At 43.6% G+C, this 21,707-nt stretch overlaps 2 protein-coding genes across 3 annotated transcripts in view; one reads left to right on the forward strand and one right to left on the reverse strand.

Moving 5' to 3' along the window:
* Positions 1 to 727: 727 nt before the first annotated feature.
* Positions 728 to 4,708, reverse strand: SNRNP35 (small nuclear ribonucleoprotein U11/U12 subunit 35). The gene is made up of 2 exons (XM_040250745.1): positions 4,353 to 4,708; positions 728 to 1,594 (listed from the first exon to the last, which is right to left on the reverse strand). Exon 2 carries the CDS (start codon positions 1,589 to 1,591, stop codon positions 854 to 856), a length of 738 nt encoding a protein of 245 aa, XP_040106679.1. The 5' UTR covers positions 1,592 to 1,594; positions 4,353 to 4,708; the 3' UTR covers positions 728 to 853.
* A 16,033-nt stretch (positions 4,709 to 20,741) lies between these two features.
* The window catches only part of RILPL2 (Rab interacting lysosomal protein like 2), a 28,636-nt gene continuing 27,670 nt past the window's right edge, over positions 20,742 to 21,707 (forward strand). The window contains exon 1 of one of the 2 annotated variants that reach the window (XM_040250765.1): positions 20,742 to 21,471. In XM_040250765.1, coding sequence (XP_040106699.1) covers positions 21,148 to 21,471 — 324 coding nt within the window. In that variant the 5' untranslated portion in view covers positions 20,742 to 21,147. The remainder of the gene's footprint in view (positions 21,472 to 21,707) is intronic. The other variant, XM_040250766.1, reaches the window with a different exon arrangement.

Genomic DNA, 21,707 nt, shown 5'->3' on the forward strand with positions numbered 1-21,707 from the left:
AACTCAATAGGCATGAGTTTAGGTAAACTCTGGGAGCTGGTGACTGATAGGGAGGCCTGGTGTGCTGCGATTCATGGGGTTGTAAAGAGTCGGACACAACTGAGCGACTGAACTGAACTGAAAACCGTAAGATGAAGGGAATGCCCTAGAGATCCAATGGTTAGAACTCTGCAGTCTCACTGCTGAGGGCCCCCAGGTTCAATCCCCTGGTCAGGGAATTAAGATCCCTGCAAGCTGCCCATAAGCCCAAAAACAAAAACAGGGTAGTCCAGTGATTAAGATTCTATGCTGGCAATACAAAGGACCTGGGTTCCCTGGTTGGTAACCAATATTCCACATACCATGAGGTGTGGCAAAGGATTTTTGAAAATAATAAAAACTGAAAAAACTGTAAGATGAAGAGGGGCTTCCCTGGTGGCTCAGATGGTAAAGAATCCGCCTGCAACGCAGAAGATCCAAGTCCGATGCCTGGGTTGGGAAGATCCCCTGCAGGAGAAAATGGCAACCCACTCTGGTATTCTTGCCTGGAAAATCCCATGGACAGAGGAGCCTGGCAGGCTACAGTCCATGGGGTTGCAAACCTTAGTCAGACATGACTGAGCAACTAACACACACACTCATAAGATGAAGAAGAGAAAATTCATACAATATCAGCGTGTTCAGCTTGAAACTGGGTTCCAGAGTCAAAAGAAAGCTTACCCAACCCATTATCATTGGAAAGGTTTTGTTGTTTTCGTTTTCATCAGAAAGTTTTATTCAACCACTGGACTTAGACTCTGTACACAGGCAATGCGGTATCCCTGCACTCTTACACTTTCCTTTGGGTTTGGGGAGGAAGAGGGGGAGGGATAGTCTACTTGCTTCTGTCCCTCTTCTCCCTCCCCTTGACCCTGTCATCTCTGAAGTCCCTCTCTCTCTCCCAGTCACCTTCTGGCCATGCCCTGGCTGGTTCTCTCTCCTGCCACCTTTTCTCCCGGCCCCTGTCATGGTGGTCCCTCATCCTGGAGTCCCAGTGTCTTTCTCGGGACCGAGACCGCTCCCTCCTCTCCCTCTTCCCCTCTCGGAACTGGTCATTTTTCACAACTGGCAGGTTAATGGGTTTGCGAAAAGGCCGATCCCGCCCCCCAAATCTCAGCTGCCCAGATTCCTTCTTCCCACCCAGACCTCCTCCGAGTCGCCGAGGAATCCACCCTTTGAGAGTCCTCTCCAGCTCATAGTCCACAAATATTTCGTGCTGGTCGATGACCAGGCCGTCAGCATCCCGGTAAGCTTTGAGCAGAGAACGCTCATCTTTGTATTCGATGAAGGCGTAGCCCTTTGAAAAGCCTGTGACCAAGTCCCTCACTAGCCGCAGCCGCCGGATGTCCCCGTAGCGAGAAAACACCTCCTTTAGCTTCTCCTCTTTGGTCTGCAGGTTCAGTCTCGCCACAAACAGGGTGAGGAGGGGGTCCCCCGTGACGCCTTTGTTGGGGGTGTATCGTGCCAGCATCGCCCTCCAGACGGCGCGATCGTGCGGGTCTTCGTCGGTGCCATCAATGCTGCCAGCTTTAAGTGGGTCATACTCCTTGGCAATGGGCATCCAATCATTCATGTTCTAAGGAGGGGCACAGCAAGCAAGTTTATGTAGCACCTACTAAGAGCTCTGCCTTCAGTCCTTCCAACAACCCCATTAAGTGGATACTATTTTAAATCCCTTCTTCCAACAGGGGAGGAAGCAAAGGCTGAGGCCTCCCAGTTAGAAAATAGGGGAGACAGGATCACAGCCGGGCAGTGGGCCTCCAGGGTGCTCTCACCCACCCCCCGACCAGGGAAGACAACATGCCGGGGTCTAAGGCATACATTTATTATCCAGCTTAGCCATAGTAGGGCATGTACAAACTCTTTTAATGTGGCAATATGGATCAAAATCCAGAATCAAAATCCAGGCTTGCCTTTCAGAAACTTTAAAATGGTCCTAGGAAAACCAGCCTGGGAACTTCTATGGAAAAGGGGGTTTTAAGAAACTCTACAAGTGGTCCAGTGGTTAGGACTGCCAGGGCAGGGGTTCCATCCCTGGTCAGGGAACTAAGATCTTCCCTGTAAGCAGAGTGGCCAATAATAATTTTTTAAAAAGAAAACAAAAACCAAGAATTTCAAACACATACTAACATAAACAATGGCATAACCCTCCATGAATTTCTCACCCAGCTCCAACTATGACCCCACACCTGACCCATCTTATTTCATCTGTGCCCCCCACTCACATCTCCCTCCCAGATTATTCTGAAACTAATTCAAGATATTACATCATTCATCTGTAAATATCTCAGTGTGCATTACTAAAGGATAAGGACTGAAAAGCTACAAGGGAAAATGGTGCTCTGAATGCAGTAAACAGGTAGCAGAGTCAAAATGACAGTGACCCAGCCTCAGGCGCTTCAGTTCAAAAGGAAGACAGGGTTTCTTCTCAGTTCTCTAGCTGATAGTCCATTTATGCTTTAGGGGTTGAGTATTGACTGCAATGGTAATTTGAGTCCAGCAAGCACACAGTCATCCATTCATCTGATACAAGATCTCTCTCTCTTTTTTTTTAAAGAGTGTAGGTAAGGTTAAGTCTGACACATGATAACTGACTTATGTGAATCTGCTGGAATAAATCAGATCCTGCTAATAATGTGACTACTTCTGTGCAGCTTTAGAGCCAATGCTGAAATATGTTACTAAAAATCAGGGCTCTTTTGAATATATCTGGTGATCTTCATTGGCTATATTATCTTTACTTTTTTTTTTTGCCTTCTGGCATGCAAGATCATCTTAGTTCCCCAAGGACAGAGTGAAGCTGCAGCCCCTGAAAGGGAAGCAGTCTTAAACCACTGGATCACCAGAGAAGTCCCATCATTGCCTTGTTTCATTGATCTCTGCTCTGGTATTCTCTAAATGGCCCTAAAATTCTTAAAATTCTAATCTTACTTCCTGCTTCCATGACAAGGTTGCAGAGGGGGAAAAAAAAAAAAACACCGTAATAACTATAGTTATATACAAGTTCTATACAAGTATAGAACACTTAGGAGGTGTCAGGCACTGTGCTAAGCACTTACCTCCCTTCATAGCTCAACAATAACAGGACACACGTACTTCTGTTGCCACTTCAGATGTGGAAAGTGAAATGCAAAAAGGTTATCTTTTGTCCCAAATCACAGAAGTAGCCCAGCTGTGGAGTTAGGACCAAGGGCTTTTTTGATTCCAGAGCTTGAGCTCTTAACTATTTCCTTAGATGGCTATCATAAAATATAAAGCTTGAAATGGGGATAGGAAAAAGCAGGCTAGGTCTGGGTGTTGAAGGCTGACGGCGACGCCAACCAAGTGGGAAGGAGACCCGTTCCCATTTCACAGGAAAAGGTTGCAAAGATCCACCAGATGAACCTGACATTATTGTACACAGTCAGAGCTCCTGTTGAAAGCTGTAAGAATTCTTCAAATTGAAATCTGGAATTACAAAGGTATAAAAGATGAATTTTGTTTTCTCCCTCATCTGCATGCTCCTATCAATACTAAATACCAAGGGAACAGCGGACTTCATGGGTTCTCGTTTATCTTTCTAGGTGTATTTCCTCCGTTGTAACATTACGTTGAGATTTCCTACAAATTTTTAGACTCTCTCTGGTTTTTTCAATTCTCAGTCATTACTTCATAAACGGGAATGGGATGAATCGTGCAAGGTGGAGGTGGGTTGGGTTGGGCAATTAGCCATTAAAAACAGAAGTGTGCAAACTGAAAAAGTTCTGGATTGGGAGTCAGAAAACCCAGGTTTAAGATCTAGTGCTCTCTTGGGCAAAATTTAAATCATTTGTTAAATGCTAAATGCCTCTTCATCGCGTTTTATATGAAGATGAGATAAGGTAGTGTCTTTGAAAGCGCTTTATAATTCCAAATTATTTTGCAAGTAAAATCTATTCTTAAGCAAATAAACAACGAAAGCCTCCCCAGGTTGAATCTGCAGAACGAAACTCTCCGCGGTTCCCACCAGGTGGGAAACCTTGAAGGCTGGCTCACCGAGCCGTCAGAGCATGCGTAGTGGGGACCTGGACGCTGAGGCGGAAGTTTCCGTGAAAAGGCTTATATTTCCAGTCACTCCTGCAGCCGCCGGCCCTGGAGGCTACCTCCGCCAGCCCCTCATTCGGGTGCGCACAGGAGGAAAGACTAACCCAGCTATCGCCCCCGCTCCTCGCAACACAACCCCAAGAGGTTCCCTGCAACCGCCTTGCCCGCTTTCAACATGGCGGCCCACGCTCGAGCCGACACACGATCCAGGCAGATTGCCCTCGTCCTTCTCGCCAGGGTGGGCCCTCCTCCACCTGGCCGCTCCCTCTCACCTCAGCAAAGCTCGGTCTTCCTTTCCCACCGACGCCTGTGCCGAGCTCGTCGCGACGGAAGATTCTTCTTCTTAGACCGACCGGACCTTAACATCTGAAGCAGCAGATTCGTCACAGGCCCTATTTCCGTCTTTCCTTTTATTGTAGGAAATTTAATCACAGGCATTGAGCATCAAAGGCGTATCGTTTCCGAAGAGAGTGAAATTTCCGCTTTTCTAAAATTTTTCATGAAGATTAAAAAATGCTGAATTGAACAACTAACGAAAGTGCAGCTAGTTGACTGGAAGCCGCTGAATTTCCGTACGAGATGTTTCAGCGCAGTTTTAGTTCTTAGACCCACTTTGAGAATTCGATTCTTGTTAACGGTTTCCCCCCCCACCCCCTCAGAAAATGCGTGTGCCGGTTCACAGGGAAACATTGTACGTATTTTTTGCCAGAGTGTTTCTAACAATATTGTAAAGCAGTTATCCTCCAATTAAATAAATTTTAAGTTTTAAAAAGAAAGTTTGGAGACTTTTAGAATCACTTAGGAGCTGGTTTAAATGCCTTTCCCTGGCGCCCATAGCGATCTATGAATCACAGGATCTCTGAAAATTTGCTTTTCTTTTTTTTTTTTTTTTTGCAAGTTCCCAAACGGTTCTTTTAGGACCCCTGCCTTTACGGTTAAGAAGACTAGATTTAAAACCTGGGCGTGGGAGGGGGAAGGGAGGGCCTTGCAATCAGTAAATCTGTATAGAACCGATAGATGTGTGGTTCATAGTATAGGTTTTTTGTTTGTTAGGTTAATAATATATTCGGGTAGATTACGACTTGTGGTACAACTTGAAATGTCTTGATACAGTTGTACTTTTCTTGATGAATGTCTCGTGATTTCTTCAGCCACTCATTAATTCTTACAAGTGGGTCATACCTGCCAACAGCTGACCTCATTTTGATTCCAGTCTTATTCTTAGAAGGTAAGCCAATCACCAACAAATAAGGGTGTATTACTGTTACTTAGTATTTTTTGAATCTTTATTATGTAGGTGAAGCATAGGCCCTGAATGTCTATAGCTTTCTTTATAGTAATATACTGAGTTAAAAAAAAAAAAAATCATCAGGGCACACCCCTGGCAGGCCAGTGGTTAAGACTTCACCTTTCAGTGCAGGGATGCAGTTTCTGTCCCTGGTCAGGGAGCTAAGATCTCAGGTGCCTCATGGCCAAAACAAAGCAGAAACAATATTGTAACAATTACGTGAAGACTTTTTTTTTAGTGGTACACTTTTTTTTTTTTTAATGAGCAGTATTTGAAGAAGGAAATGGCAACTCACTCGGGTATTCTTGCTTGGGAAACCCCATGGATAGAGGACCTGGCAGGCTATAGTCCATGGGTTTGCAAAAAAAAGTCAGACATAGCGACTAAACAGCAAGCATTCCTTAGGTTTTGAACTTCTGGTGTTTGTTATCCAAAACTCAAGAATCCGGTAGATTTCAGATAATGTGGTTTTTGTACTCTTGCTATTTGAACTCCCATCCAAACTCAGGAAATGAATACATTTAGATAGTAATATATTAGTTCTATATTTTGAGGAAGGAAAATTAAATTTGGGGTGAAGGGAAAGCTGCTAGAAAAAAATGAATAGTATCTATAGTTTAAAATTTCATATTTAAAAGTGTGTGTGTTATATACATGCAACGGAATACTGTTAAATAGGAAGGAAATTCTGATAACTGCAACTTTGGATGAACCTGGAAGACATGGTAAGTAAAATAAGCCAGACACAAAAGAACAAATATTTTATGATTCCGTTTATATTAGTGACCGTCCCTTGGACTGCAAGGAGATCCAACCACTCCATCCTAAAGGAGATCAGTCCTGGGTGTTCATTGAAAGGGCTGATGTTGAAGCTGAAACTCCAAAACTTTGGCCACCTGACTCGAAGAGCTGACTCATTTGAAAAGACCCTGATGCTGGGAAAGATTGAGGGCAGGAGGAGAAGGGGACGACAGAGGATGAGATGGTTGGATGGCATTACCGACTCAATGGACAGTTTGGGTAACCTCTGGGAGTTGGTGATGGACAGGGAGGCCTGGCGTGCTGCGGTTCATGGGGTCGCAAAGTGTCGGACACGACTGAGCGACTGAACTGACTGAGAATAGTTAAATTCATAGAGACAGAAAGTAGAATGGTCGTTACCAGGGGCTGAGGGTTGGAGGAAGGGGAGCTGTTTTATGAACACAAAGGTTCAGTTTGGGCTGATGAAAAGTTCTGGGAATGGATGGTGATGGTTACAGAACGTTGTGAATGTACTTCGTGCCACTGCACTGTCCACTCAGAGATAGTTAAAATGGTAAATTTTATGTATGTTTTACCACAATAAAAGTTTTCAGTGTAAGTTTGCACTCCAGTAGCAATGAACACAACCTAGCGCCCAGATCTTGGTTTTTAATGTCTTCCAATAAAAGGAATCAGAGCACCTTGTAAAAATGGCTAGTTCTAGGACTGGGGCAAGAAATACATAACATGAACTTGGAGAAACTGGTAATACCAGAAAGTAAAGAAGTGCTAAAAACAAACCAAAAGATCCACTGATAAGGGCATCAAAGGGACACAGGAGAACTCCCAGTAGCCAAAGAGGGACAATTCCAGCAACAAAACAGTGTTATAGTAGAACCCAAAATATAAAACAAGTATCTATGGGTCTATACTGATATAAATAAGTGGTTAAATAAACTGAGTAAAAAAAACACATCTCCCATGCAGAACCCCAAATTGTGTCTCTAGACAACTTCTCTCTCAATACTGTGGAGGGAAAGTGCCCATTTCTTAAGTCTGGGTGGGGCATAGTGACTTTTGTCCAAAGACTGCAATATGGAAAAGAGAAAAAGAGGAGTAACTTTACAGTGGAGAAACCTGATGAAAAACTGCCGCAGCCAGCTGATTGAGGTCAGCATCAACAGTATAAATCACTAACACGAACCTTTAAAAGGATGGGATGCGGACTTCCCTGGTGGTCCAGTGGCTAAGACTGTGTTCCCAATGCAGGAGGCCCAGGTTCAATGTTTGGTCAGGGAATTAGATCCCACATATTGCAACTAAGATCTGATGCAGGGAAATAAAATAATTTTTAAAAAAATGTACTGTCTTAATCATTTCTAAGTGTGTTCAGTAGTGTTAAGTATATTTACATTGTTGTGCAACCAATCTCCAAAACTTTTTCATCTTGCAAGACTGGAGTTCTGTTCCCATTACACAATTACTCTCTATTCCCCTTCCTTCCAGCCCCTGGCAACTACTATTCTACTTTCTGTCTCTATGATTCTATTCTTAAGTACCTCATGTAAGTGGAATCATAAAGTATTCTTTCATGACCAGTTTATTTCACTTAATGTTCCCTAGGTTCATCAATGCTGTCACAATTCCCTCCTTTTTAAGGCTGATTAACATCCCACAGTATGGATAGATCACATTTTTTCTATCCATTTATCTGGTGATGGACCCTTAGGTTGCTTAGACTTCTTGGCTGTTGTGATAATGCTGCCACATAAAACATGTGGTGCTAGGGGTGAACAAAGAACCTGCCTGCCAACACAGGAGACAAGCAGGTATGGTCCCTGGGTCAGGAAGATCCCCTGGAGGAGGGCATGACAACCCACTTCAGTATTCTTGCTTGGAGAATCCCCATGGGCAGAGGAGCCATGGGTTCACAAAGAGTCGGACACAACTGAGCTACTTATCATGCATGCATGTACAACATGGTTGTACAAATATTTCTTCTATATTCTGCTTTCAATTCTTTTGGAATATGTGCTTTTCTATCCTTTTAAATCACCCATGCTATAGGAATAAATGGTAGGAGGAAAGTTAATGTTAACTGTTTTTAATGAGTGGAAAAATGGAGTTGAGCTTTTAAATGTTGGGAGTGAATTTGTTCACTTAAATGATGACCCAAGTTTTGGTGCATGTCTGTTCCTACGAGGTGAAGTGCATTTTATAGAGTAAGCTGTTATCACAGAGCCACGTGTCCCTGGTACTCTAAGGCACAGCAGTCATTAGATGCAAAGGTGGGAAAAATCAAGCATCACAACTCAAAGGGAACTGACAGGAGGTGACGTGCTGCTGGGGATGCTGGTTAGAGTGCCAATAAAGATTTTCTCTTTTAGGTTCTTAGAAAGTTGTCTCTGAGATGATATTGTCTTATCCTTTTGAATACAAATCTCTTGACCTGACTTAATTGTGAGGAGGAGAGGAAAGGAGCCCCTTTAGCTCCTTGGTAAATATTCTTTGACACATTTCTATTAACTCTTCAAAGAAGGAAAACCAGCTGAAATGTTTGCTTTAACAAACATATTTTAAGTCCTTTGGGGTCAGTTTTCTCTCTCTCTAATTAGGCTGTATACTAGGTGGCGTGGTGGTAAAGAATCTGCCTGCCAATGTAGGAGACTCAAGAGAGTCAGGTTCAATCCCTGTGTAGGGAAGATCCCCTGGAGTAGGAAATGGCAACCCACTCCAGTATTCTTGCCTGGAGAATCCCATGGACAGAGGAGCCTGATGGGCTACAGTCCATGGGGTCACAAAGAATCAGACATGACTGGGCGCGCACTCATACCCTGAAGTGGAATGACTGGATCATAAGGTTATTCTAAATATTTTTCGTTTTTCAGGAACTTCCATACTGTTTTCTACAGTGGTTGCACCATTTTATATTCCCACTAGCCCAAGAGTTCCAGTTTCTCCATGTCCTGGCCAACACTTGTTCTTTTCTGCTTTTTGTGTGAGTGTGTATTTTTTTTTTTTTTTTTTGTGAGTGTGTATTTTTAAATAATAGCCATTCTCATAGATGCAGGTGATATTTTCTTGTAGTCTTTATTTGCATTTCTTTATGATGTCAAGCATCTTTTTGGAGGAGGTTGGGGGGACTGCTCTGCAACATGAGGGATCTCATTTCCCCAAACAAGGATCGAACCTGTGCCCCCTGCAATTCATATTGAGCTCACCTTTTCATATGCTTGATGGCCTCTTCGAGGGTCATCTGAAAGGTTATCTCCATGACTGCCAAATTTTAAATATATGATTAAAATGTAATTATATACAAGATAATTATACAGTGAAATGCTTTACCAACCAAGCTGAAGATCTGGAGGACAACAAGAACTACTGTACTAGAGATTTCTATATAAGTTTCACACTAATGCAAGGTGTTTTTTTTTTTCCTTTTTCCAGTTTTACTGAGATAACTGACCTACAGCACTATATAAGTTCAAGGTGTACAGCATAATGATCTGATTTATGTCTATCATGAAATGATTATCACAGTAAGTTTAGTGAACATTCATCATCTCATATGGATACAAAATAAAAGAAACAAAAAAAACATTTTTCCTGGTGATGAGAATTCCTAGGAATTACTCTCTTAATAACCTTCAGATATAACAGGCACCCCTAGTACTAATTTATATTAATTAATGAGTGAAGTGAAGTCGCTCAGTCGTGTCTGACTCTTTGCGACCCCATGGAATGTAGCCTACCAGGCTCCTCGGTCCATGGAATTTTCCAGGCAAGAATACTGGAGTGGGTTGCCATTTCCTTCTCCAGGGGATCTTCCCGACCCAGGGATCGAACCCTGCTCTCCTGCATTGTAGGCAGATGCTTTACCATCTGAGCTAGTAATAAGTGGAAATATGTGCATTTTGACTGCTTCCATTCAATTTGCCCTCCCTGATTCCTCACCTCTGGTAATCATAGGTCCGATCTCTTTTTCTATGAGTTTGTTTTTTAAATATTTATTTTTTAAATTTTATATATTTATTTGGCTGCGCCTAGTCTTAGTTGTGGAATGTGAGGTCTTTAGTTGCAGCATGCAAACTCTTAGCTGCAGCATGTGGGACCTAGTTTTCTGGGGATCAAACCCGGGCCCACTGCATTGGAAGCTCGGGTCTTGGCCACTGGACCACCAAGGAGGTTCCTGTTTGTTTTTGAAGTATAACTGACCTACAACACTATGTTAGTTCTTCGGGTACAGTATTATATTCGCTATTCATGTACATTTCAACATGATTGCCACCACACTGATACTATCTTAAAGCAAACATTTAGCATCCCCTGCTAGGCATTGAGCTAAGTTCACTTCATTCTTTCAACAGCTTCTTGTGGAATGTATTGTTGCCTTCCAGGGTGGAACAAGAGCTGCCCTGGAGAGTACTGTTGGAAGATTTAGTCTCCTTTAATGTTTCCCTTACCCACCCAACTGCATTCCTCCCTACACCCCCCATCCTCCACTCACCACCCTGAATAAACATTTCACCTAAGTTAAAACAAAAAAAAAGTGTTCTGCAAACACCAACTGAAAACAAGTGCTCTGGGCACCACCCTTCCTTCAACCAAATTCTTTTCTAAAGAACTTCAACTCAAGGAGATGCAGTCACTGACCCAGAACTGCAGGCATTTAAGCCAAACTGGGAAGTCTCTCAAATCCTTGCTGTTTCTGTGCAGGATTTAAGACCTGAACATAATTTAGAGAACAGGAAGAAAGACATACTGAACGAGCCACTCAGGAAGTTAGTGATGTGGCAGGTAATCAGAAGAGCATGAGATTTACTCTGCTTGATGCACCAAAATAGGACCACTAGATATTTCCTATGGGTGGAATTAACCCCCAGAAACTTAGGGTTCCATTTTGATAAAACGTGACCCACCCACTACTTTTGATTCCCACGTCACTTTTTCCTTTAACCATGCATAGGGCATGACCTTACTTTCGCGCCTTTTTGCGGTCAGTTTGGGTTCTACTTAAAGGCAGAGGGGGAAGACAGTGCATCTCAGGGGATGAGTGTTTTTGAAATTATTTTTAAAACTTTGTATAGTGATATATCATTGGGAATTTTTGAAAAGCTTTGTTGTAGACAGTCTATGTATGTTAATGACCCAATTCATATCTTGTTCCCAAACATGAACTTAGGGAGTTTCTTGTACTTCACATTTTGGAGATAAAAGTAGTTTATAATAATAGTAATCCTTTCTTCCCTGGTGGCTCAGTTGGTAAAGAATCTGCCTGCAATGTGGGAAATCCAGGTTTGATCCCTGGGTTGGGAAGATCCCCTGGAGATGGGAATGGCTACTCTCTCCAGTAATCTGGCCTGGAGAGTCTCATGGACAGAGGAGCCTGGCCCACTGCAGTCCATGGGGTTGCAAAGAGTCAGACATGACTGAGCGACTAACACACACACACACACACACACACACACACACACACACTGCACCAGGGTTACCTAGAGGACTTGGTAAAACACAGATTGCTGGGGGCCCACATCAATGTTTCTGATTCAGTGGTTCAAGAATTTGCATTTCTCAAAAGTTTCCAGGTGATGTTGATGCTGCTGGTCTCCGAAGCACACGAAGCACACTTTAAGAACCTCCGCTGGCTTAAAAAAGAAACAGGCCCCCAATGGAATCACTTGTGCTAAGTCCCATGGCAGAAATAAAAACGTTAATATCTCATTTCAGTTTCAGCCTCTCCAAGAGGTGGGATTTTAAACCAATCAGTCTGGAATTTGCTGATCATCCCTAGTAATCTGCTTGATAGATTCCCCACCTTTCCCCTGAAGGAAGGTAGCCTTACTGAAAATAATCCTTTATTTTGTTCATGACTTCCTGGTCTTATCCCCTCTTTCTGCCTTTAAAAATCTTCTATTTTGTACAGCTACTCTGGAACTATTTTCTATTTGCTAGATAGGATGCTAATTCATGACTCATCAAATAAAGCCATTGAGTTCTTCAAATTTACTCAGTTGAATTTTTTTTTAAATGTGTTTCATTGCTTCAGGTCTTATTTGAGGCATCTTCAATCTTTGTTGCAGCATGAGAACTCTCTTAGCTGCAGCATGTGGGATTTAGTTCCCTGACCAGGGATCAAATCCTGGCCCCCTGCACTGGGGCATGGAGTCTTAGCCAAGGGACCACTCGGGAAGTCCCTGATTTTTGTGTTTTAACAGCTGTAACTCAGAATTGTTTTCATAATTTCCCAATGGAGAGGTGGGGGTCATGATTATCTACCAACAGATTGTTCCAATTCTATGAGGGATCCAAGAGTTAAGATCATTAATACTTTATAATAAGAGCTAAGATCCACTGATGCTTCTGATATGCTAGACATTGGATGAGGCACTTGTCAGCACCTTATCTCATCTAATCCTCACACCAAGTTTGGGGGAATACTTTTATTTTTCCATGTTGACTGTAGGAAATGGGGATTTGGACCAATTAGGGCATCTAATGTACCAGCAAATAACAATTGAGAGGTTCAAGTCAAAGACTACTTAACTTCACAGCCCTCTTGATGACTGCACTACAGTCTTGGCACATAGTAGGTGCTCAGTAAATAAATGGTTAAAAGAATCTTTTTTAAAAAATATCTAAAGCCTAGATACTCACTGGAAGACATTTTGACATTCTAAAAGTGTCATTTACTAGGTTTCACTGTGTAACAAAGGAGGGAAGATATGGCACCTCAGAGGATGAATTTCTAGAGAAGTTTCAAGGCAGGAGAAACTTTGAAAAGGACAGTGGTGGAGAAGAGATTCATACCAGCACTGGTGGCTGCGAATTCTAAAGGTAAGAAAGGAAGAAAGGTAGTCATATTTAGTTCTTTCTGATAGCATTGTTCTGAGAAGTCTACATTCCAAGAATGATGTTCTGTGGTTTTTAGTATATTCACAGAGTTGTACAACCATCACCACTACCTAATTTTAGAACATTTTCATCACCCTGGAAAGAAGCTCTGTCCACATTAGCAGTCACTTCTTATCCCCCTCCCCCTACTCCACCCCCACCCCCGGCTCCAGCTTTAGCCAACCACTAAACTGCATTTGCTATTGTGCACATTTCCTATACATGGAATCATACAAGAGGTATGTATGGCTTTGTGGCTGCCTTCTTGCACTGAGCAAGATGTTTTCAGGATTCACCCACATTGTAGCATCTGTCAGAGCTTCATCCTTTTCCTCCTCACCAGCTCTTTACAGAGATATAAATTACCTAAAGGAAGTACACAAGGTTAGCCATACAGTCCCCTAACATTTCCCTTATGTATATACTCATGTGATTTTCACCAAGATCAAGACGTGGCGCATCTTGATCACCTCAGAGAGTTTCCCCAGAGAGTTATCATGAATTCAAACCAAACCAAATCAAACCTGGGACTTCCCTGATGGCACAGTGGATAAAGAATCAGCCTGCCCATGAAGGAGACACAGGTTTGATCCCTGATTTGGAGAGATTCAGAGTATCCCCACGCCACAACTACTGAAACACACATACTCTGGGGTCTGCAAGTCGTTAACTAATGAGCCCCTATACCATACCTACTGAAACCCACAGTTAAAGCCCCTGTGCCGTAACTACGGAAACCCTCTTGTAACTACTGAAACCCACAAGTAGTAGTAGTAACGACTCCTGAGTCTGCGTGCTGCAACTGCGGAAGCCAGTGCACCTAGAGCCCGTGCTTCACAACTAGAGAAGCCACTGCAGTGAGAATCCCGTGCACCACAACTAGAGAAAGCCCGAGGGCAGCAATAAAGACCTAGCGCAGCCAAAACAGATAAATATGGCAGTGTGTGCACGTCATGTGTACTTCACCAGAAAAAACGTATTTTACCGTCTTAACCGTTAAGTGTACAGTTCAGTAGTAGTAAGTACATTCACATTGCGCAACCAAACTCTAAAGCTTTTTCACTTTGCAGAACTGAAACTCCATAGTTACTAAACAACCAGGCTTCACTCCCCACTCCCCACCACCCCTGACAACTACCATTCTACTTTCTCTGTCTATGTACACAAGATATCTCATGTAAATGAAATCATATAGGACCGATATTTTGGTGACTGGCTTATTTCACTTAGCAAAAAGTTCTCAAGGTTCATCGATGTTGTGGCATGTGTCAGAATTTCCTTTAAGGTTGATTAATATTTCATTGTGTGTGTATACATTTTGTTTATCCATTCATCTGTGGATGGACATTTGGGTTACTTCCACCTTTCAGCTATTGTGAATAATGCTGCTGGGACCATGGGTGTGCAAATATCTCTTGGAAATGCTGCTTTCAATTCTTCTGGATATGTACCCAGAATTGCTGGATCATATGATAATTCCATTTTTTATTTTTTGAGGAACAACCATATTGTTTCCCATAGAAGCTATGCCATTTTACATTCCCACCAACAATGCACAGAAGTTCCAGTTTCTACCCCATCCTTGCCAACACTTGTTAGTTTCTACCTTAAAAAAAAATTGCCAACCTAATGGGTGTGAGGAGATACCTCATTGTGGTTGTAATGAAATTAGTGATTAGCTGTAATGAGCATCTTTTCCTGTGCTTATTGGCTGCTTCTATATTTTTGGAGAAATGTCTACTCAAGTCCTTTGCCCATTATTTTTAAATTTTTTCATAGCAGCTTCAACAAAATGTTATTTACATACCATATAATTTTCCCAAAGTGTGAAATTCAGTGATTTTTAATCTATGCACAGAGTCGTCACCCTAGAAAGAAACTCCATTCGTCCCCAGCCTTAGGCAATCACTCATCTACTTTCTGTCTCTATGGATTTGCCTATTCTGGACATTTCATGTAAATGGAATCAGACAACACAAGGTCTTTTGTGGCTGGCTTTTTGACTTAGAATAATTTCCAAGTAATGAGTTGTGACATGCGTGAAATATTGTCTATGAAGGAAGCACCAGAGACTCTGTGCCAAACGTTTCTCTTGTACCTGGTCCTGCAGGTACCACCTGCCTAGCACATTCATCATAAGCCATATTTTGTTTGCACATATGGTTAAGGCATTCTTATCAGTTGGGGTGGTGGGAACCCTACGCAAATTCAAGTTCCCAGATCCTAGCCAAGGCCAACCTTGCAAGAAGTATTTTCAAATGATAGCATTCTTAGGCCTGCTATGTTAACTATCTTCAGCAGATTTTTTAAAATATAAACCTTTAATTTTATATAGGAGTATGGCTTCTCTGGTGACTCAGTGGTAAAGAATTGTCTGCCAATGCAGGAGATGAAGGTGCAATCCCTTGGGAAGATCCCTCGGAGAAGGAACTGGCAACCCACTCCAGTACTCTTGCTTGAGAAATGCCAGGGACAGAGGAGCCTGGCGGGACAGAGGAGTCCATGGAGTCACAAAAGAGTCAGACAGACTTAGCAACTAAACAGCAACAACAGCTGATTAACAATGTTGTAATAGTTTCTGGCGCACAGCAAGGTGACCCAGCCATATATTTATATGTATCTATTCTCTCCCAAATTCCCCTCTCATCCAGGCTCTGCACAGATTTTTTAAAACTGTTTATTTATTTACTTGGCTGGGCCTGGTTTTAGTTGAGATACTCGGGATCTTCGATCTTCACTGGGGAATGTGGGATATTTTTCTTTTTTTTTTAGCTGTGGCATGTGGGATTTAGTTCCTTGACCAGAGATCAAACCTGAGTCGCCTGCATTGGGAGCATGGAGTCTCAGCCACCAGAGCACCAAGGAAGTCCCTAATTGTAATCTTCGATGCACAAGTTTTAAATGTTGATGTTGGCAACAAAAATTCCATTAACAATCAAATTAAGAAGAAAAAAGAATTTTATTCAAGTCAAACTAAGAATTATAACCCAAGAGACAGACTCTTGGAAGTCCTGAGAACTGTTCTGCCCATTAGAAGGCACATTGTACACATTTGGGGGACAAAGAATCTTACATCAAAATGGCATAGTAAAAAAATATCTAGTCCAAGTATGCAGGCAGCAAGTCACCATGACTCCCTACAGCCCTACGGAGTTTGCAAAAAATGCTATTTGGCCCAGGGTCAGGGCCCAGGGGACCCATTCCTGTAGAATCTTAGTTCCCCAACCAGGAAATGAACTCCAGTTTACCTCAGTGTAAGGCAATGGCACCCCACTCCAGTACTCTTGCCTGGAAAATCCCATGGACGCATGAGCCTGGGGTCCATGGGGTTGCTAAGAGTTGGACACGACTGAGCGACTTCACTTTCACTCTTCAGTTTCATGCATTGGAGAAGGAAATGGCAACCCACTCCAGTATTCTTGCCTTGAGAATCCCAGGGACAGGGGAGCCTGGTGGGCTGCTGTCTATGGGGTCGCACAGAGTCGGACACGACTGAAGCGACTTAGCAGCAGCAGCAGCAAGCACAAGTCTTAACCACTGGACTGCCAGAGAAAGGAATGCCAGTCTTTCAAGAAGTTACTGGAATTCCCTGTTGTCCAGTGGTTGGGACTCTTTGATTCCACGGCAAGGGACCAGGATTCGATCCCTGGTTGGAGAACTAAAATTCTGCATGCCACACAGTCAGGCCAAAAAAACACACAGAAAAGTTACATTGGTAGCATCAGAAGAAAGGAGAAAAACCTGATCTTTGCAGTCAAGCAGGCATTCGCACCTTTGAGGAGGTCTGGTTAATGTATAATGCAAATACACATTGCATGTGAGGGAAGGAGGAGGCCCAAATGGACAGAGAGAGATTTTGTGTTTACATTTTCTTGTCCCACCTTAAAATGTGAATTTTATTTCATCAATGTAATCCGATTTATCTATTTTTTCTTTTGTTGCCTGTGTCTTTTAAGAAATCATTGCCAAATCCTTTGACATAAAGCTTTTTCATTATGTTTTCTTCTTAGAGTTTTATAGGTTACGTCTTTGATCCATTTTGAGTTAATTTTTGTATAAGGTGTAAGGGAAGATACTTCACACTTTTGCATGTGGATATCCTATTTTGCCAATACCATTTGTTGAAAAGACTGTCCTTTCCCCAATGAATGTTCTTGGCACCCTGGTTGAAAATAATTTGATCATACATGCAAGGGTTCCTTTCTGGACCATCAATTCTATTCCCCCATTCCTTTTTATGAATGAATAATATTCCATTGTATCTGACAAAATGATTCCATTCCATCTGACAAAAAGTGGTCCACTGGAGAAGGGAATGGCAAACCACTTCAGTATTCTTGCCTTGAGAACCCGATGAGCAGTATGAAAAGGCAAAAAGATAGGACACTGGAAGATGAGCTCCCTAGGTCGGTAGGAACCCAATATGCTACTGGAGATCAGTGGAGAAATAACTCCAGAAAGGATGAAGAGACGGAGATAAAGCAAAAACAACAACCAGTTGTGGATGTGACTGGTGATGGAAATAAAGTCCAATGCTGTAAAGAGCACAGGAACCTGGAATGTTAGGTCCATGAATCAAGGCAAACTGGAAGTGGTCAAACAGGAGATGGCAAGAGTGAACGTCGACATTCTAGGAATCAGCGAACTAAGATGGACTGGAATGGGTGAAATGAATTCAGATGACCATTATATCTACTACTGTGGGCAGGAATCCCTTAGAAGAAATGGAGTTGCCATCATAGTCAACAAGAGTCCAAAATGCAGTACTTGGATGCAGTCTCAAAAATGACAGACTGATCTCTGTTCATTTCCAAGGCAAACCATTTAATATCACAGTAATCCAAATCTATGCCCCGACCAGTAATGCTGAAAAAGCTGAAGCTGAATGGTTCTATGAAGGCCTACAAGACCTTCTAGAACTAATACCCAAAAAAGATGTCCTTTTCATTATAGGGGACTGGAATGCAAAAGTAAGAAGTCAAGAAATACCTGTTGTAACAGGCAAATTTAGGGTTGGTGTACAGAATGAAGCAGGGCAAAGACTAATAGAGTTTTGCCAAGAGAACACACTGGTCATAGCAAACACCCTCTTCCAACAACACAAGAGAAGACTCTACACATGGACATCAACAGATGGTCAGTACCGAAATCAGATTAATTTTATTCTTTGCAGCCAAAGATGGAGAAGCTCTATACAGTCAGCAAAAACAAGACCAGGAGCTGGCTGTGGCTCAGATCATGAACTCCTTATTGCCAAATTCAGACTCATATTGAAAAAAATAGGGAAAACCAGTAGACCATTCAGGTATGATCTAAATCAAATCCCTTATGATTATACAGTGAAAGTGAGAGATAGATTCAAGGGAGTAGATCTGATAGAGAGAATGCCTGAAGAACTATGGACGGAGGTTCGTGACATTGTGCAAGAGGCAGTGATCAAGACCATCCCCAAGAAAAGGAAATGCAAAAAAGGCAAAATGGCTGTCTGGAGAGGCCTTACAAATAGCTGAGAAAAGAAGAGAAACTAAAGGCAAAGGAGAAAAGGAAAGATATACCCATTTGAATGCAGAGTTCCAAAGAAGAGTAAGGAGAGATAAGAAAGCCTTCCTCAGTGATCAGTGCAAAGAAATAGAGGAAAACAACAGAATGGGAAAGACTAGAGATCTCTTCAAGAAAATTAGAGCTACCAAGAGAACATTTCATGCAAAGATGGGCACAATAAAGGACAGAAATGGTATGGATCTAACAGAAGCAGAAGATATTAAGAAGAGGTGGCAAGAATACACAGAAGAACTGTACAAAAAAAATCTTCACTACCTAGATAATCACGATGGTGTGATCACTCACCTAGAGCCAGACATCCTGGAATGCAAAGTCAAGTGGGCCTTAGGAAGCATCACTATGAGCAAAGCTAGTGGAGGTGATGGAATTCTACTTGAGCTGTTTCAAATCCTGAAAGATGATGCTGTGAAAGTGCTGCACTCAATATGCCAGCAAATTTGGAAAACTCATCAGTGGCCACAGGACTGGAGAAGGTCAGTTTTCATTCCAATCCCAAAGAAAGGCAATGCCAAAGAATGCTCAAACTACTGCACAATTGCACTCATCTTACATGCTAGTAAAGTAATGCTCAAAATTCTCCAAGCCAGGCTTCAACAGTACATGAACCATGAACTTCCAAGTGTTCAAGCTAGATTTAGAAAAGGCAGAGGAACCAGATATCAAATTGCCAACATCCGTTGGATCATTGATAAAACAACAGAGTTCCAGAAAAACATTCTGCTTTATTGACTATGTTAAAGCCTTTGACTGTGTGGATCACAATAAACTGTGGAAAATTCTTTAAGAGATGCAAATAGCAGACCACCTAACTTGCCTCTTGAGAAATCTGTATGCAGGTCAGGAAGCAACAGTTAGGACTGGACATGGAACAACAGACTGGTTCCAAATAGGGAGAGCAGTACGTCAAGGCTGTATATTGTCACCCTGCTTATTTAACCTATATGCAGAGTACATCATGAGAAACACTGGGCTGAATAAAGCACAAGCTGGAATCAAGATTGCCAGGAGAAATATCAATAACCTCAGATATGCAGATGATACCACCCTCATGGCAGAAAGCAAAGAAGAATAGCCTCTTGATGAAAGAGAAAGAGGAGAGTGAAAAAGTTGTCTTAAAACTCAACATTCAGAAAACTAAGATCATGGCATCTGGTCCCATCACTTCATGGCAAATAGATGGGGAAACAGTGGAAACAGTGTCAGACTTTATTTTGGGGGGCTCCAAAATCACTGCAGATGGTGACTGCAGCCATGAAATTAAAAGACACTTGCTCCTTGGAAGAAAAACTATGACCAACCTAGAGAGCATATTAAAAAGCAGAGACATTTGCCAACAAATGTCCATCTAGTCAAAGCTATGTTTTTTTCAGTAGTCATGTATGGATGTGAGAGATGGACTATAAAGAAAGCTGAGCGCCGAAGAATTAATGCTTTTGAACTGTGGTGTTGGAGAAGACTCTTGAGAGTCCCTTGGACTGCAAGGAGATCCAACCAGTTCATCCTAAAGGAGATCAGTCCTGGGTGTTCATTGGAGCTGAAACTCCAATACTTTGGCCACCTCACGCGACGAGCTGACTCATTGGAAAAGACCTTGATGCTGGGAGGGATTGGGGGCAGAAGAAGAAAGGGATGACAGAGGATGAGATGGCTGGATGTCATCACCGACTCGATGGACATGAGTTTGGGTAAACTCCGGGAGTTGGTGATGGACAGGGAGGCCTGGCGTGCGGCAGTCCATGGGGTCACAAAGAGTTGGACATGACTGAGCTACTGAACTGAACTGAAAGTGAGGTTCGGAGGAGTTAAGTAACTCTCCAAGGCCACACGCTGGACAAGTGGAGGATCCCAGGAGAGGGCCAGGTGCACAGCGCAGGGAAATCTCCAGTTTACTGAGGGTCAGATGCTGCAGGTCCCGGTAACAATGGGCCTGAAAGCTCTACGCAGTTTAGATCTTTGGACTTGCTGGAGCTGCCACCTACTGCTGTTTTCCCGCTTTGCCGCAGAAAATACTGTCAGAGACCGGATCTGCCTCCACATACCATGCAAATTCTAAGGCTAGAAGGCCCGAGTGCAGCGAGGGAAAAACTGCTCTTTTTTAGCCTCTTTCCCAGGCTGCGGTAGAAACCCCGCCCCCGTCTCCGTAGAAACCCGGCTTCCGCTGTCGCCGTTACCAAGGGGTGGAGCTGAGGGGCGCTGCCCTTCCCCCGGTCTGCAGCCGCTCCCGGGCTGGGAGCGATCACAGTCACCCTTTAACCTCTCAGTTCCTCTTCTCCCCTCCCCTCTCTTCCTCTAGTCTTTTCGTGCCCCGCACCGTATCCTGGAGCCCGCACTCCTGCACGGGCTTCGGGGTGGACGGTGCACCGGGATCACCGACCTCCGAGCCGCGCTGCGTGACCTCCACAGACGCCCCCACCTCCCGGGCCCACCCCTCGGCGGCGCTGATTGGCCGCTTCTGGGCCACATTCCCCCGCCCCCGGGCCCGGCAGGGTCCTCGGCCCAGCGGAAAGTTTTCTGTGCCGGGAGGAAGTTGAACGTTCGCAGACTCCGAGAAAGCAGCTCCGGAGGCTGTAGGGGTCTGGGCCGCCATGGAGGAGCCCCCTTTGAGAGAGGAAGAAGAGGAAGAGGAGGAGGACGAGGCGGGACCCGAGGGGGCTCTGGGCAAGAGCCCCTTACAGCTGACTGCTGAGGATGTATATGACATCTCCTACGTGATGGGCCGTGAGCTGATGGCCCTGGGCAGTGACCCCCGGGTGACACAACTGCAGTTCAAGATCGTCCGCGTCCTGGAGATGCTGGAGACGCTGGTGAATGAAGGTAACCTGACTGTGGAGGAGCTAAGATTGGAGCGGGACAACCTCAGGAAGGAGGTGGAGGGGCTGCGGAGAGAGGGCTCGGCTGCCGGCCCGGAGGTGAGTGCCGGAGAGCGGGGACTCGCCCCGGGGGCGGGGTTCAGGGACCGCCCAGTGGGAGGGGGGCCGCTTACCTCTCTTGAACATCCAAGCCCCTCAAAACAAATCCCCATGAGTATCAAGTCCCCAGTTTAGAAGTGTTGTGTGTGCTCAGTTGCTCAGTCTTGTCCGACTCTTTTCGGCCCCATGGACTGTAGCCCACCAGACTACTCTGTCCATGGGATTTTCCAGGCAAG

Source organism: Oryx dammah, unplaced genomic scaffold, assembly GCF_014754425.2.
Source record: "Oryx dammah isolate SB20612 unplaced genomic scaffold, SCBI_Odam_1.1 HiC_scaffold_12, whole genome shotgun sequence".
Lineage (NCBI taxonomy): Eukaryota > Metazoa > Chordata > Mammalia > Artiodactyla > Bovidae > Oryx > Oryx dammah.

Excerpts from the sequence above, each read along its gene's own strand:
- SNRNP35 (XM_040250745.1), bottom strand. The coding sequence starts at position 1,591 with ATGAATGATTGGATGCCCATTGCCAAGGAGTATGACCCACTTAAAGCT.